This window comes from Sorghum bicolor, chromosome 6 (assembly GCF_000003195.3).
Source record: "Sorghum bicolor cultivar BTx623 chromosome 6, Sorghum_bicolor_NCBIv3, whole genome shotgun sequence".
Classification (NCBI taxonomy): domain Eukaryota; kingdom Viridiplantae; phylum Streptophyta; class Magnoliopsida; order Poales; family Poaceae; genus Sorghum; species Sorghum bicolor.
This window is the reverse complement of record NC_012875.2, coordinates 51380169-51396609: the sequence shown is the minus strand read 5'-3', so window position 1 is coordinate 51396609 and position 16441 is coordinate 51380169. Positions and strand designations below refer to the sequence as shown.

General features: G+C 38.9%; 1 protein-coding gene across 1 annotated transcript; it reads right to left on the bottom strand.

The window, feature by feature from the left end:
• Positions 1864-12188, bottom strand: LOC8082857 (probable sphingolipid transporter spinster homolog 2). The gene is made up of 16 exons (XM_021463263.1): positions 11442-12188; positions 10183-10311; positions 9810-9911; positions 7328-7432; positions 7157-7232; positions 6047-6121; positions 5614-5716; positions 5400-5465; positions 4803-4884; positions 4348-4445; positions 4179-4255; positions 3947-4060; positions 3403-3522; positions 3020-3148; positions 2658-2736; positions 1864-2286 (listed from the first exon to the last, which is right to left on the bottom strand). Exons 1-16 carry the CDS (start codon positions 11768-11770, stop codon positions 2165-2167), a joined length of 1806 nt encoding a protein of 601 aa, XP_021318938.1. The 5' UTR covers positions 11771-12188; the 3' UTR covers positions 1864-2164.

Here is a 16441-nt window from a genome sequence, read left to right as displayed (position 1 = left end):
TGGGCTCAATAAATTCATCTCACAGTTTACGATGAATTCTGTAAGTTATTTTTTATTAGTATCTGAACACCCTATGCCGATATCCTTATGTGACACTTGATATGACATCCCAAAACTTTACACTCTAGAATTAAACAAGAATTATTTTTTTATCTTTAATCGAATTTTGTAAAAAAGAATATAAATATCTGACATAAAATCAATATATTATAAAATATATTTTATGATGTACTCCCTCCATCCCAAATTGTAGGTCATTCCAAGAATTTTGGAGAGTCAAAGCAATTTCACGTTTGACCAAAATTATAGAGAAAAATACTAAGATTTGTAACGTAAAGTGAGTATAGTATGAAAATATAATTAAGAAAGAATCTAATGCTACTTAGTTAGTACCATAATAATAATTATTTTATAATATAAATTTGGTCAAACTTAGAAAAGTTTGACTCTCCAAGATTCTTGGAATGACTTACAATTTGGGATGGAGGGAGTATCTAATTATACTAATTTGGTTTTGTGTCATAAATCTTTACCCTCCTCCCTATAAATTTTATCAAATTTAAAATAATTTGACTCAAGACAATCTTATGAATTAATTCGGTTAGAGAAACTAACTCAAAGACGGCTCTAAGAACACCTCCATCAGATTTCTTATATTATTACATCTCCTGTAAGTTGCTTTAAATGAGTACCTTAAAATCAATTTAAGATATAGGAAAGCACTGTTGCATCATATTATCAAAAACTTGTCTCCTGTATTTTTTAAGGACAAGGGGAGGCAGAGTTGTCTCCTTTATTTGGGAGATAATGCTTCTTTTTAAAAGATCTTTTAAAATTATAAATATAGAAGATCTGCTGCAACTCTTCCATCTCTTAAAATACTAGGACCTTGTTTACTTCCACCTAAAAATCCAATTTTTTTCAAGATTCTTCGTCACATCAAATATTTAGACACATGCGTAGAGAATTAAATATAGACGAAAATAAAAACTAATTGCACAGTTTGATCAGAATTTACGAGACAAATCTTTTGAGCCTAGTTAGTCCATAGTTGGACAATAATTACCACAAACAAATGAAAGTGCTACAGTTTCGTGAAATTTTTTTGTCCAAAAACTAAACATGGCCCGTACTTTTTTTACAGGAGATTGAAGATGATATACTATGATAATAGGAGGTTGAATAGGATATCTTATGCTCTAAGGCCTTGTTTAGTTTGATGATGAAAATTTTTTGGGTGTCACATCAAATATGTCGGAAGGATGTCGGAAAGAATTTTTAGAAACTATAATAAAAAAACAAATTACATAGCTGGTCAGGAAACTGCAAGACAAATCTATTAAGTATAATTAATCTATTATTAGCACATGTGGGTTACTGTAGCACTTAAGGCTAATCATAGAGTAACTAGGCTTAAAAAATTCGTCTCGTGATTTTCAACCAAACTGTGTAATTAGTTTATTTTTAATCTACATTTAATGTTCTATACATGTGTTCAAAGATTCGATGGGATGGATGAAAATTTTTTAGGTCAGTAACTAAACAGGGCCTAAGAATTGAGAGTAGTGTCACGTTGGGGGCATGCTGCATTGGTGCCCACAAGGAAGCAGAGTGGTTGCAGATCCATCTATGGCATACCGTGACATCACCAAGGCTCCTGTGATTCTTCTGCTGGAGAGCACAGGAAGCATGAAAATATCAGCAGTGAAATGGGCGGAGCATTGGTTCCAGGGCAGCTTCGTACTACCACTTTCCAGAAAAATATATATATAATTCTAGTACGAATTTAGTTCAAATGTCCAAAGTGTATATATATATATATATATATATATATATATATATTGGATAATTCCTTTTTTTATATATATAGGATATTTAACTTACATGCTAGAATTGCATTCTTTTCCAAACGGGGGAATAAAATTCTAGCCAGTAAGTTGTCAATTGTCATTTACAATCCGAAAAATCTAGCACTCTTGCTTGCTTCTGTAGCCTGTACAAAGAAGTTTTAAAAAAAACGCAAGGCAAATAGACCTCATATATGTACAGGTACAGCCAACGGGCATGCAGATTTACATTTCACGTGTTGCGGGTACAAGGGAATACTACGGACTACTAAAAGATTACCCTTCCAAGAAATAAAAGGTTGCGATTTGCGCAGATTTTAGTCAGATGTCCGTGGCTCGTCGCTTTCATCAAGCAGTGGCCTGAGATTGGATCTATCGGCGACAGTAAGGCCATCCTCACTCTCTTCATTGAACCGATCGACGCTGGGGACAAATATACCTGCAAAGACAGGATCATCTCAACTTCAGTTGAATTATCATAAAATGCGAATCTATACAACAGGTACTAGTACTGGCTACTTTGTGGACGATGATGTCAAACCGACGGAGGCTTCAGGTGGGGGAATTTTAATTGATTCATGAAAATTACATAGTATACTTGGTAGAATAGGAATGTTCAAACCATACATTGTTGATCGTAAGTAGGGAGCATGCAATTTTTTTTAAGTGATGGTACGTAGCAAGTGGTTATAACATCAAAATACTCCTAAAGTGGGATAATGCTTCGTGAAGGCTTTTCATCAGCATGGGAAAGTTAAAAAGAGAACCTACAATATGTGACACTGTAGCCTATTATACTATGAAACTTACCAATGAACCAGAACACAGCTGCAGCGAAAAGGATGGATGTCAATGTAAGAGCTGTGGCTCTCCAGTTATTGATTTTGTCCTGCATCAAGGTTCAAAAGTATCTTTCAGGGACAAAACAAAACAAAAGCATATTAAGGAAGAACATCCATGCAAGTTTTAAGTGTGTTCCGTTGAGACCATAAATCCTATCATGTTTCGCATAGATTCTGATACACCAAAATTTCAACAGGTAATTGTACTACACAGGCCAATCTCATATTCATGATGGACCTATATTTAATCATGTTGAATGAAAATGGCAAGTTGCGGATAATCAGTTTACTAACTAGAATGCACCATCAACAATAACAACGAAGAAGCACCTGAAGAAGCCCAACAAGAGGTGAAGAAGGCACATCGCCAAATATATGGATTGAAACAGTGGAGACAGCCATTGCCAATGGCCGCAAATGTGGCTTCACGGTGTGAAGGCATACAAAATTTACAGGTGCCTGCAAGTCAAAAAAAAAAACATATGCAGAAGTTAACTAGGCGCATACATTTAAATACAATGAAAAAATGCTTATATGTTCAACAGAGTGAAAAGTAAATTAATGCAGAAGCCAGGGTTTTTTTTGTGCAAACATAAAGCAATTGTTTGCTTGTTGCACCCAATACACGTGCAGAAATTACCATTGCAGGTAAAATACTGATATTAAGATCTAGGATGAGTGTATGAAAATGTTGCACAGAACAAAGCAATTACCTGAGTTGCGAAAACTGAAAGCTCCCCAACTACAAAGGAGGGTATGAACCCATAAAGGCTCTTGAAACAAAAAGCACCAAAGCAGAATATTGCCCCTACAAATGTCGCGCCAGAAAGAAGCTGCAAGAAAAGTCTCATGAATCCATGGAAATAAACATAACACATTTTTGGGGGTCAATGATTGAAACTTGAAAGCGGTACACAAAATGACTTAGTTAAGCTCTATTGCCCAAAACTAATTATTCATACACATTTTTTTTGGCGCACGCAGGGGTGGGGGGACATTTGAACTGATTATTGCATGTCATAAGTCATATACAAAAATGGTAAAAGCATGAACATTTAAATGCACAGACATTTGAGGTCGACAGTCTACTGAACTCATGAAAAAGCAACTTCAAAGCATAAATAAAGGCTGTGGAGAATGTCAGCCTGCAGCCTACTTCATAAGCTAAAAACAAAACAAAGATGCATTTTGAATGGACAAATGTCAAAGACAAAACTGTCATTAATGAACACATTGTAATATATAGTATTTTATTACCTTGAAAGCATTAGGAATAGTAGACCCTATCTTGTCAAGGATGAAACCTCCTGCTAGTGTTCCAACAATTCCACACACTATAGTAATTCCACCAAACATAAGATCTGCACTCCCCTGATGTTCAAAATTCAATGTGAAAAGTTACCCAGTGAACAAAGAATGTACTGATTCGTGATGAAAGAACATATATGCTAAGACATTGCCGAATGTGAGTTAAAGACACAGCATTTACCATATTGTAGATCTCTTGACCTGCCTTTGGACCCCAGTAGGAATAAGCACCAATGACAAAGTTGTAGGAGATATAACCTGAAATAACGTAGTTATAAAGTAAACTCCATAACCATAAGCAGAGGTACCAAAACAATGGAACGTTTAAGACAATGAGAGGACAATCTAACCTAAGACAACGATGACAAAAACCTTGTCTTGTAGTAGTTCTTTCATATCTTTGCTGAAGCGACCAATTTCAGTCATGAGACCATGGCAAAAACTGGACCTGGAGGATCAAAATAGAAGTATTGAGCCTTTATATATCATTAAAAGGTCCAGAAAAGACCTTTATACATATAATAACAGCAGTAAACCAGCAAGTTGGTAACTCATAATCACTTTAAATAGCTAAGATAATTATTTTTATACACAACTGAGACAAATCATCATATTAAATAATACTCCTCCATTCCAAATTATAAGGCGTTTTGGCTTTTCTAAATACATTGCTTTAACCATACATCTAGACAAAATGTAGTCTATGTATCTAAAAAAGCCAAAACGTCCTATAACTTTGCAATATATATGAAACAACCCAATATTTCATCAATTGCAGAAAAATAAGATTTCTAGAGGTTCTTACAAGGAGAACTTTTGTTGAACTTGAACCTTTCCTGAAAGATCCTCAATTCCACCAGGCAAAACATGTTTTGTCCCATTATTATCTGGAAAGAAGAAATCAAATAGACAGGCAAAAATAAGGGAGAATTACTGAATTAGCTACCCAAGGGCAGGCAGCTTCTACTTATCATGAACCATGTTGCATAACAAAACTAGCAAACAGGCTCTAGGCGTATTGAAAACGTCACCAAGGAAACATATATATAACTTGGTTGATATTTCTTCCCTAGAAATACAGTTACCATTTTGAATTTTAAATATAATAATGGAAATTAAAAATAAGACAACGTCCTTTGTAAATTTTTTATGTTATGAAAACATTTGAGATGCATATGAATGCCAACCTAGTTCAACTCATCATAGAATTACTTCTCTGCAACTCTGAATTGTTTATTTAACAAAGATGGATGGAAGCACGAGAAGATGAGAGAATCCAAAGAAACTTCAGCAATCAGCATAAAGAACAAAGGGCTCTGATGGAGACTACTGTTTCTATATCAAAAAACTAAATTGCATTCAACAACCGTTAGTTGTCCAGAAGTAGGGTAAAGGCACATACTTATCTGATCTTGAACCTCAGGGTTAAGCATCTGGCCATATTCTTTTCTTGTGTTGTGAGCAAATCCTGGTAAAGAAAACCGCAGCCCCCAAAGAGGCACAAAAGGTGAAGAAAATTGTGTATCACAGAATAGTAAATACCAAGCTGTAATTTTTAGTGCACACTGGTATTGTTTGCTTATGAAATAAGAAACACGCAGAAGAGAAAGCAATACCTTTGAGGTTTAGTGGCTTTATTACAAAACCAAGAATAACAAAAGGAACCATCAATATTGACTCTCCCCAGAAAGCAGCACGCCAGTTCAGATATTTTCCAACCTGATGAGGACATATTTTTTAGCCTGTTCATGCAAATTAGTATAGTTTTGCAAAAATAAGCTCAATAATAAGGCATGAGTTCCATTCTTTTAATGATCGTAAAGAAAATATAATTTATAGTATCTTTGACTCCCAAAATCAATATCCATTTCCACTACCAGAAACAAAGAAGCCATGGAAAGGAAAAGAAATAGAAATTTTATGGGGTATGTAGTGGGCAGAGACACCAGAGATAAGATTGCAAGGATCAGGTGCTTCATAAAATAATTCTGAAAACACTTGTTACTCAAACTAAATAACAAGAAAAACAGAGTTTGTGATAAGACTTACCAGTCCACCATAAACATAGCCTAATGCTATCCCAGTTGGTATACACATGTAGAACATACCAAGCCATGCTGTTTTCTGGTAACAATAAGCAGAAGTTATTGGCTGATAAAAGACATGACGAACTATAAATAACAGTAACCATTAGCAAAAAATTGTAGCATATAGCTTGATGAAAGAATCGTTTGAGTTAAGCTTATTGATAGCTTGGTGTTATGGTGCAAATGTCATGCCCCGTAGATCCATATATATCCTATGGCCCAAACCCAACTTTGGACAAGCCTATCCATAGGTACCAGGCCCCCTGGACATTTGTCCTTGTTTCATACAAAAAGGCAAACCTAGAATTACACAATTTCACTATCCAGTGTGGGATTAAACTCCCTGCAGCTAGACACACAGGCAACTATTTATTTTGGACATGTGTTCAATAAAGGTGAGTTTCAAGGTGCAGTCACTTTCAGGCTTTGGGACAGAATTCGGAAGACCTGGACGCCTGGTAAGTGCAGGTTCTGTATGTGGTTGGTGGCACACAGAAGATACTGGACCACAGATATCCCTCATCCTGAAAGGTGCCCATTATGTGATTATTTTAACTGACAAAATGCTAAACCTGCTAATCACTTGCGTTTTTGCCCAGCAAGTGTGGCTTTATCTCCTGCAAAAGGTTGGTTTATAATACTTGTCTCCACAGCCAGATGCCACCTCCTTTGAATTGGTGGGCTTCTGTCAACGATGGAGTTGATGGCCAGGTCCGTAAAGGCTTATATCCGATCATCATCCTAGGAACATTGGTACTCCAGACCCACCACAACCAGTGTGTTTTCAACGCTGTTTCCCCCTTTCTGACTGGTGTTGTGTCTGTAGCTTTGAGTTAGGTTATGGAGTTTGGCCAGGGCTTGCTGTGTCTTATCTCCTCATCCCCACCATTGTGGAATCTAATCATCGATCAGGGTCGTTTTTTCATGTTTTATTTTCTGATAGGGGTATGTAATCTCCCTCTTATTTGGAACTGCACGGCCTTTAATCGCCCTCTTATTCTTGTTGATATAGTGATAAGCAGCTCTCCTAAGTGCTAAAAATAAATTGGAGGCAATAGTGCAACAACAGAACCTGAGCTATTGGTGCGTTGTCATCAATGAACGGAGCAGCGAGACTTATAAATGAAGCTTCACCAACACCCACAAACCTGAGTATCAAAATTTTTAATAAACGACCATGTGATTAGAAGAGTGACAATGAATCTTTCTCAACAGATACTTGATATAGCAATGATGCACTTACATGCGGCATATAGTAATTGACCAGAAATCAAATGATACCCCACAACCAGCTGTTGCGATAGTCCACACTAACAAGCCAACACCAATAAGCCTGAAAGGATTATATCTGCAGAGAAGGGAAATGACTGGTCACATGGGAAAAACTAATAGCACTCCAAAAGGTTGGCGATAGGGGGATGGTGGTGGGGTGTGTGTGTGTGTGGTGGGGGGGGGGGGGGGGGGGCATGAAACACATTACAGCATTTGACCTCCATTGCAATACATACTTGTTACTAGTTTACTATATTTTCTAATCTGTACTCACTCCCTTCCAAAATATAGGTCGTTTGGTTTTGACCAAGTTCATAGAAAAACACACCAGCATCAAATTAGTTTCATTAAACCCACCACTATATGTGCCTTGATAATGCATTTATTTGGTATTGTAGATTTCTTTTGTAAGCTTTGTCAAAGTTAGAGAAATTTGAGTTAGGAAAAAAAAACTAAAATGACCTACATTTTTGGGGCAGGAGTGGTATGTATTTAAATGTTCTTATTGGTAATAACTGCTGATTCAAGCAATGTGCTTGATTTTTCATAATATAACTATATCAAGCAGCTCTAGAGCTCCACTGGTAAGTGTGTTTCATCATCCAGTTTCAATTGTCACTTTAGAGAACTTATTACTATTGAGGCCTCTAAAAAGAGCTAAGAATAAAATTACAGCAGAGATAACACAGTGATAAAACCACACCACAGTTTCTCTTTGGTCATTTACTTTTTGTTGACCAATGACTTCGGAGTAAATTGCATTGTTAATTAAAACATATTCCCTCTGTCACAAAAAGAGTGTCATTCTAGCTTTGTCCCAAGTCAAACACTAACTTAAGTTTGGCTACTTTATAGAGAAGATTATTAACATTTATTTGTGGCACCATATAGATATACTATGAAAATATATTTCACAAGGAATCAAATGATACATACTTTGTATCATAAATTTCTTTAATAACTTGGTCAAACTTAAAATGGTTTGACTGAGGACAAAGTTAGAATGACATTTCTTTTTAGGACGGAGGGAAGCACCAAAACACTAGGTACTTGATTGTGGATGGGAGCTGGCGGGCCATCCACTTGTTCGTGGTGTTTGGTTCAAGGACAGATGGAAAGGGCTATCAGTTCCAACTTATAGGGGTATTATTCCTCACTGATGGTGAATGGAGTGATCTCTCTTTTTTTTCCTAGATGAGTCCATCCTACATGTCTAATATTGATCACTAGTGATAATTAACACTCCCCCTGTTCCAAATTTTAAGTCGTTTTAGCTTTTTTAGATGCATAGTAAAAACTATGTATCTAGATATAACCTATATCTAGGTGCATAGCAAAAGCTATGTATCAAGAAAAGCCAAAATGACTTATAATTTGGAAAGAAGGGATATGTTGTATTACTGATTAGTATTTATTACTGTGAGATCATATTGATAGGTACTCCTTCCAGTCACAAACAAGTCATGTTTGAGGTTGGCTGAAGTTAATCCTTCACAAACAAGTTATGTTTGGAAAAGATGGCTTCAAAAGGCCCCAAAGCGACACTTATATGTGACTAGAGGGAGTATTAGTGCATTGAATAGTGGACAATTGGTGTGTCTATTAGAAATATTTATGATAGTCTTAATTAATAATTATCACAGCAAGAAAAAATAACAAGTATCTGTAAACTTTGTAAATTGTAATGTTAACGACTCCCACCGTCCTAATATATAAGGTGTAACTACTTTTTATTCGAGTCCCATAATAGGAGTGCTCTCTCTAGACGCGACTAGTGTTGAGAGAGAGAGTTAAATATGTTCCTTGGTCTTTGAACCAGAGGTGGTTATATATACTAGGACGGAGGGAGTATTATCATACCATCCACCCTGACTTGAATGTTCATATATTTCTAAAAAGTTGGATGGCCATATCCAACCCAACCTTGGCCTCAAACCAAACACGGCGAATTCTGGTGTACGGTTTATGAGTTAAAAGAACTAGGCATAGACTAGATTCCTAAACATATTGACAACTGCACATGCACATTGCAGTACATAGCTAAATGTAGAGAGCCAGAGATGTTACATTTATTTAATCTAAATTGTAATCATGAAATTTTCTGCCACCATGTGAACCATATAGAATGGTCACCAGTTGTTATCTTCAAACTTGAGGGGGATACTACGTACTGAAATTATCCATTGCCATTAAGTACATCATAGACCCAAATTTCAATTCTATACACACAAATCCATCAAATACAAAAAAAGAAAGAAACTGCAGATGAAAGAGAGAGAAATGGTGACAGGTTTAGCTTTGAGTTTGAGTAGCTAATAAAATTTAGAGTTTTAGTTCTTATTGATTCATTTAAGTAGTAGCAGTGTGGTGTGCATGTAATGCTAAGCTGCAGACTGAATTTAGCAGTCAGGAATGTTATTATCTTTAAATAGAATAATAAAGAGAGAGTTAACCTTTTTACAAGGGATGCAAATATCAGCGAAGACAACAACAGTCCAACCATAAATGCTGAGGACAACGAACCATCTTCAAGATTATTGAGATCGAAGTCCCCTCTGTAGAGGCAGGCATGGTAAGACAGATACTAAGTAAACGAAAAGAGGTTGTGCTAACATATTGCATCTTAAGGCAGTAGACAGGTGGTGACTTGAGCAATATAAAAAATGACAGGTTAGGAGGGAATTGTGTCAGCAGAAGACAATTGCATAAATGACTTTCTGGTGATCCTGGCACTCATTTTATTTCATACTAAATAACCAAGTATATTAAAATCCTTATATCGTACAAAATCCTACAGTTTGAGAAAAGAATCCTTGTAGAACTTACTGAATTCCTGAGCCTGAGGTGCATGTGCCACCAGAACAACTTTTGCGGGTACCATTGACCCCATTACTTGCTATTGCTCCTCGATCAACATAGTTCAGCATGTTGATAATGCAGAACATAACAAGTAATCTGCATGTGTAGAATAATACTCAACTCAGTACAAATATAATTTGAAGATACATATATGCTGAAGTAAACGATGCTAATACAATCAACATAAAGAACTTTTACTAAAGACTACATAACAGTTTATTGTGGGCTTGTGGCAACAAGTCATGTCAACCACCTTTCCCCTAAATTGAGATAAAATGAGCTTCAAACTTGAATAAAATTCAGCGGCATCCTGAGCATACGATTTACTAATTACTAAAAGATCAACTGAGAGGCATTGAACATACAGCAGAACCACATTTTCATATCAGATGCTCATATGACCAGAGGACAGTTGGACAACCAAAATTCTCCAGCTTCCATCTCGATAAATTGGGATCCAAAGCTCGCCCTGCCTCAGCAGAATATACAGGCCATAGAAGGTACAGCTACAGTTGATCAAACCTACCTCGCTGAAAAAGGTCCCTTCCGATTTCAATGCACAATAAAGTAAATTTAATCTATCTGCTCTAAAAAAAATAACCTATCTGGCTATCTCGCTGAAAAGGGTTGCCAGCTGTTGCCTAATAAAACAAAGTGCATGGAGCCAACACTGAATTGAAAACGCATATCCATACCACGAAAGCGAGGAAACGAGAAACGTAGAAATTCGAAAACTCCAAGTCACGAATGGAACAACCAGAGCGACAAGCAAGTTCCGAATTAACTAATGAAACATGGTTACACGCCGCACCCAATGATTTGTTGCTCCAATTTGAACTACTAAACTGCTATCTCCGCTGTCCTGCTCAGATCCCACCGCCACAACTTGGACATCGCCAGAAGCTCAAAAGCTAGAAACATAATCCCGAGCAGTTGCCAAGCAACCCAACAGCTCGCATGTGAGCTATACCACAACACGTCGAATTGGAGCTCCGGAGATCCCAAGTTTCTCAGCCCAAGCAAACTAAATCCCAGTACGACCAATTGGAGCTCCAGAGAAGCAAAATTCCTCAGAATAAGCAAGCAACCAAATCGCCCAAACCCGAGGTCAACACCGCCCCCAAAGCTCCTCGAACCGGATGCAACGAAAACAGATCAAGCCTACCACAGCCGAGTCTACGACGATGGTACTGAATCGAGCTCTGCTACGGGTTGGGTTGGGTTACCTCTTGGGTGTGAACCAGGAAGGCTTGTCCCCGGCTCCGTCACCGTCCCGGTCGCTGGTGCTCGCGTCCAGGCCCGTCTCGACGTCCCGCACTACGGTGACCGCCATAGCCTGCACACCTGCTGCTCCTGCTGCCGCCGCCGCCTCCTCCTGCTTAGACTCCTCTGGCCCCGTCGCAGGCTCCTGCTTGGCCTCCGCCGCCGCAACGGGAGGAGGGAGGGAATCGGAGGCGGAGTCGACGGGGGAGCCCGCGACTAGCACCACAACCCTGCTGGCGTCGGCGTCGTCGCTCGCGTCCTGGACTGCTGCGGCGACGGGTGATCCGCCCATAAAAAAATTATGGGCTGGATTTTGACTTGGGGTTATCGGTTACCGCACGGGATTCGTCTCGTGCACGGCCAGGATCCCAGCGAAATATCTCATGGGTCCAAAACGGAACGGATAATGCGTTGCGTCGGGCGGGCGGGTTTGCTTTGTTTTTGGTTTGCTTCGTTTTTATAGCGGACGGATCAGCGGCGGGCGGCTGAGCTGAATATTCGGTGCATATGTTGGTATGGGGAAGAAGAGGCCGCCGCTGTGGTTTCGGCCGGGTGGGGAAGGCGACGACGCGGCCGTGGGGTTGGGGAAGGCTACGGGAGCACGAATGCTGGGGTGTTTGGCTGCCGGCTGGTAGGAGATTCCTTCCTCTCTCCCTCCCGAGCTTGGCTTCGACAGTTCGTTCGTTCGTTCGCACGCTGCCCTCCGGCCTCCGGCGGCGTGGTGATGGCAACGAGGGAGACAGGCGCTAGTGGACGGGCGGGGCACGCGGCGCGTGGACCAGGCTCATGGACCGCCCGCTCATCTGGCCTCCGGTAGCTACTACTTGGACTCTTTTTAATGCGCGATTAGAGGTGGTAGCTGAAGTAGTTGCAAACAACGGCCGATCTGTGATTCTACGAGAATGCACGTTCAGAACTTAAGAATTACTACATTGCACAGTAAAATAAATTGGGAATCCTTTGGAACGTATCAGAATTTTATTATACAAATTTCGCCAAAAAAATGATTTTATTTTAAAGACCATATGGATTTCATTATATGTAAAAAAAAATGGGACAGGCTGTGACACCGTTGCATCGCGATCGAGTAGTAATAGCAGTGTTCCGCACCTGGTGCAATGATTGTGAATTGGACTGTCATCTTCTGTGTTAACTGAGGCCTTGTTTAGTTACCAAAAAATTTCAAAATTCCCCGTCACATCGAATCTTGCGGCACATGCATGGAGCATTAAATATACATGAAAACAAAAACTATTTGCACAGTTCATCTGTAAACCACGAGATGAATCTTTTGAGCCTAGTTACTCTATAATTGGACAATATTTGTCAAATAAAAACGAAAGTGCTACAGTACCATTTTTTGCAAGTTTTTGCGAACTGAACAAGGCCTGACTTTTACTGCCCGCCTTGAGCTTGTGTTTTGGAAGCATTTAGCGCGGCGTGTGGGCCAGGCCGCCTGCTTCACAAAAGGTCCAGGAGGTCCCACGCTGCTTGCGGTAACATTTTGCTTTTCCTTTCTTTTCTGGGCATTTTTATTTATTTATTACCTGCGACCTTGGACCAACGACAGGGGAGATTAGCTGTTCGGCGAGGTTGTTTTAGCTCCAACCTTACCTGAGGCCATGCGACCATGGCCCCCCTATCCTACAATTATTCCCAATCAATCATCCCTCAAGGCATCAGTCGGGATCTTCCTCATGTCTCGTGCTGTCAACAGTAGCAGACCGTCCCTTTCTCCCCTTGTCTTCCAAATTCCAATAATTCGTTCAAGCTATTGCTCCGCCAACCCACCAACGTTCTCAAGTGTTTTCTTTTTAAAAGAAACCCACTGTACACAACAGCCACTGTACCACCATCGCACGAAACGAAAGGGCATTTCGGAACGAGACACGCAAGGACAAAGGTTGGAACGGTGAGGCTTATTTTCTGAATCTATTAATTATTTAGTACTCCCTCCATCCCAAATTGTAAGTCATTCCAAGAATCTTGGAGAGTCAAAGCATTTTCACGTTTGACCAAAATTATAAAGAGAAATACTAAGATTTGTAACGTAAAGTGAGTATACTGTGAAAATATAATTAAGAAAGAATCTAATAATATTTAGTTGGTATCATAATAATAATTATTTTATCATATAAATTTGGTCAAACTTAGAAAAGTTTGACTCTCCAAGATTCTTGGAATGACTTACAATTTGGGATGGAGGGAGTAGTATTTTTCGGCACATATGACATAGTATTTTTAATCAGCGCAAGATTTAAGATCCATGTACAAGATTTGTCTCTCCAGAGGCCGCTTGGTTCGCAGTTGGCAGGCACAAAAAACGTACCCGATATGACACCTCTTGTTCAGTTCCGGAGCAATTCGAAGCTGTTACGTCGTTGAACAGTTCCGCTCCGTCCCGTTCGGCCACGTCCCTCTCTGCACCGTCAATTGTTCAGTTTAAAGTTTGAAAGGCGTGCCAAGCTTTAATGCGGACATGTCTAAAGGCGTCTAAAGATTTTTCCCAGAGCGGCTGCGGTGAGACCGTGAGAGGGGTCGCGTTGCTTTAGCTCACAAATGATCACTGCACGAAGCATACGTGCTTTGGACACGAAAAAGTGTTGCTGCTGCTCCTCGATCTACAAATACATGCGCCTAGCTAGCTCTATCCGTCACGGAGTGGGCGACGTAAAATTGTAGCAGGTGAGGTCCAGGACCAGGAGTCACGCCTAAGTTATCTATATATAGGCTACCTGTTAGGCTGTTTACCGGCCCGTTTGTTCTGTCTTCCACTCCACTTCACCATGGCGTGTGCTTTGTTGTTAACCTAACTCGTTCAGGATTTGAGATGGTCCAGTATCTTTGATTCAAGGACCAGGAGACACCGAAGTGCACTAGTGCACTACACCCATATCGTTTCGTCCATCGAAAGAAAAAGGAAATACACGAACCCATCCATGCGTGCGTGATGAATCGTTCCAATTTTATGGGATGTCTCCGAAGAGACGTGCGTGATGAATCGAATCATCGCTTTCGTGTGCATGCATACACATATGCATCCACTACAAAAAAAAAAAGGTTTACATACGAGACCGTTGGCAACACGATCAGTCTCTACAATTTTATTTTATAGAGAAAATAATAAACTTTCATAAAAAAAGCAAAACTATTTTTACTTTAATCACATGAAAAGACCACCATAGAATATAATTAAGTACAATAGAATAGAAGTATTACTCGTGTAAGCCCCTTTCTACCACTTCCCCACACCATCCTTTGTGACAAATACTGGATGCAAGAATTAATTTTCAAATCTTGTCCTAAATATTTGACTCCTAAATGATTTTAAATGATGATAGAGTTTTAGTTATCATCGAACACTACAACTTTCTTGTAGGGTGTCTCTCCATCTGAGCTCTTTAGAAAAATTAAAAAAAAAACCTAAGAACCTAAAATATAATTTGAGACCCTAAATGGATTTAAATGAAAATAATTATCAATTGTAAAATTGTAGGTATCTTCAATTCTACAACTTTGATATGAATTTTGTCTTCCGACTTCATTTGAAAAGTATCGACTACATTGTTAACCATCTCTAGAAATCCTAAAAACTAATTTCCAAAAGTGTCATCTATTTTCAAAGGTTGTTGACAAAAAATGTTTCTAGAGATAGCTGGTGTTGTCAACGACCTCTGAAAATAGATGATACTTTTAGAAATTGATTTCTAGAGACGACTGGAATTTAAAATATTTGTAGAGATGATTTTTTTATAGAGATGCATTTGCCTAAAATATAGAGCGCCTTTGAACTGTTGTCTCGTTTTTTCTCACATCACCTCTTTTACATGGAAGGGCTTCATATTAATTATTGATATATTAAGGGTAACATTATGGGGGCTTTATATGCATCTAGAGGATCTAGTCTAGTCATCATCGCCACACATGGCGGCCATCACTAAGAGCAAAAGACGCTTTAGGTAGATTATGAGCTTTCGACGTTGTTTTGCTTTCCTTCGTGGCGGAAGCTTGACCGACTGGTGTAGGTTCAAAAAAAAAAAAGGAAACTTGACTGATGCAGACCTGAGTGTTGCAGGGGCAGGCCAGGCTTATTGGGCCTTCTCTAGTCTCTAGGATATAAGGAATTCCAGGATATAAACATGTTTGTTTCATGTTGGCCCATGATATTTTTTTTTTTGACGATTCGCCCATGATAATTTAATATGTCGCTAACTGATGCTGCCGGCCCATTTTTATGTAGTACTGCCAGATAGGATCATCAGATCTTGCTAAAAAAAAAGATAGGATCATCAGATAAGCATATCAACCCTATAATAAATGGTCAAATGGGTATCATGGCCTGATACTGCGCAAACCTGGTCGGTAAAGAGCAAGACCATGTTTGGGCCTTGTTTAGTTCCTAGAAAATTTTGTAAAATTTTCCAGATTCTCGAATCTTACGACACATGTATGGAGCATTAAATATAGTTAACCTAGGCGTGTCTAGCCTGATGAGCCTGATGAGCTATGTATTCATCTTATTCGAACAAAAGAATCTGGAAAAAAATCACCAGAAATTACAAAGCTCATAGATCTCACGAATTAATCACAAGTCCAAATTCATACAACCACAACATCAATCACAAAACATTAGAACTCGTCACGGGGAAGCCATGGATCCTACAACAGGTGCCTAGCCTTTGGTTAATCATCTCTCACTTAGTTTATACTCACTTTGACCCTTCTCGCTTATACTCATGTTCTTTCGGCCCTTGGTTAATCATCTCTCACAGTTTAGAGTCGCAAAAATTTCTGGTGTAGCACCACTCATGTTATGAGCTTGTGGCTTGGCCAACCAAGCTTTAAGCCCAGTGGCGGAGCCAGGAATTTTATAGAGCCTGGGCGAGATATATATAACCAATGACAAAACCACCATCTATTATGCTATACATCCATTTAAAATAATAAGATGTTTTAGCTTTTA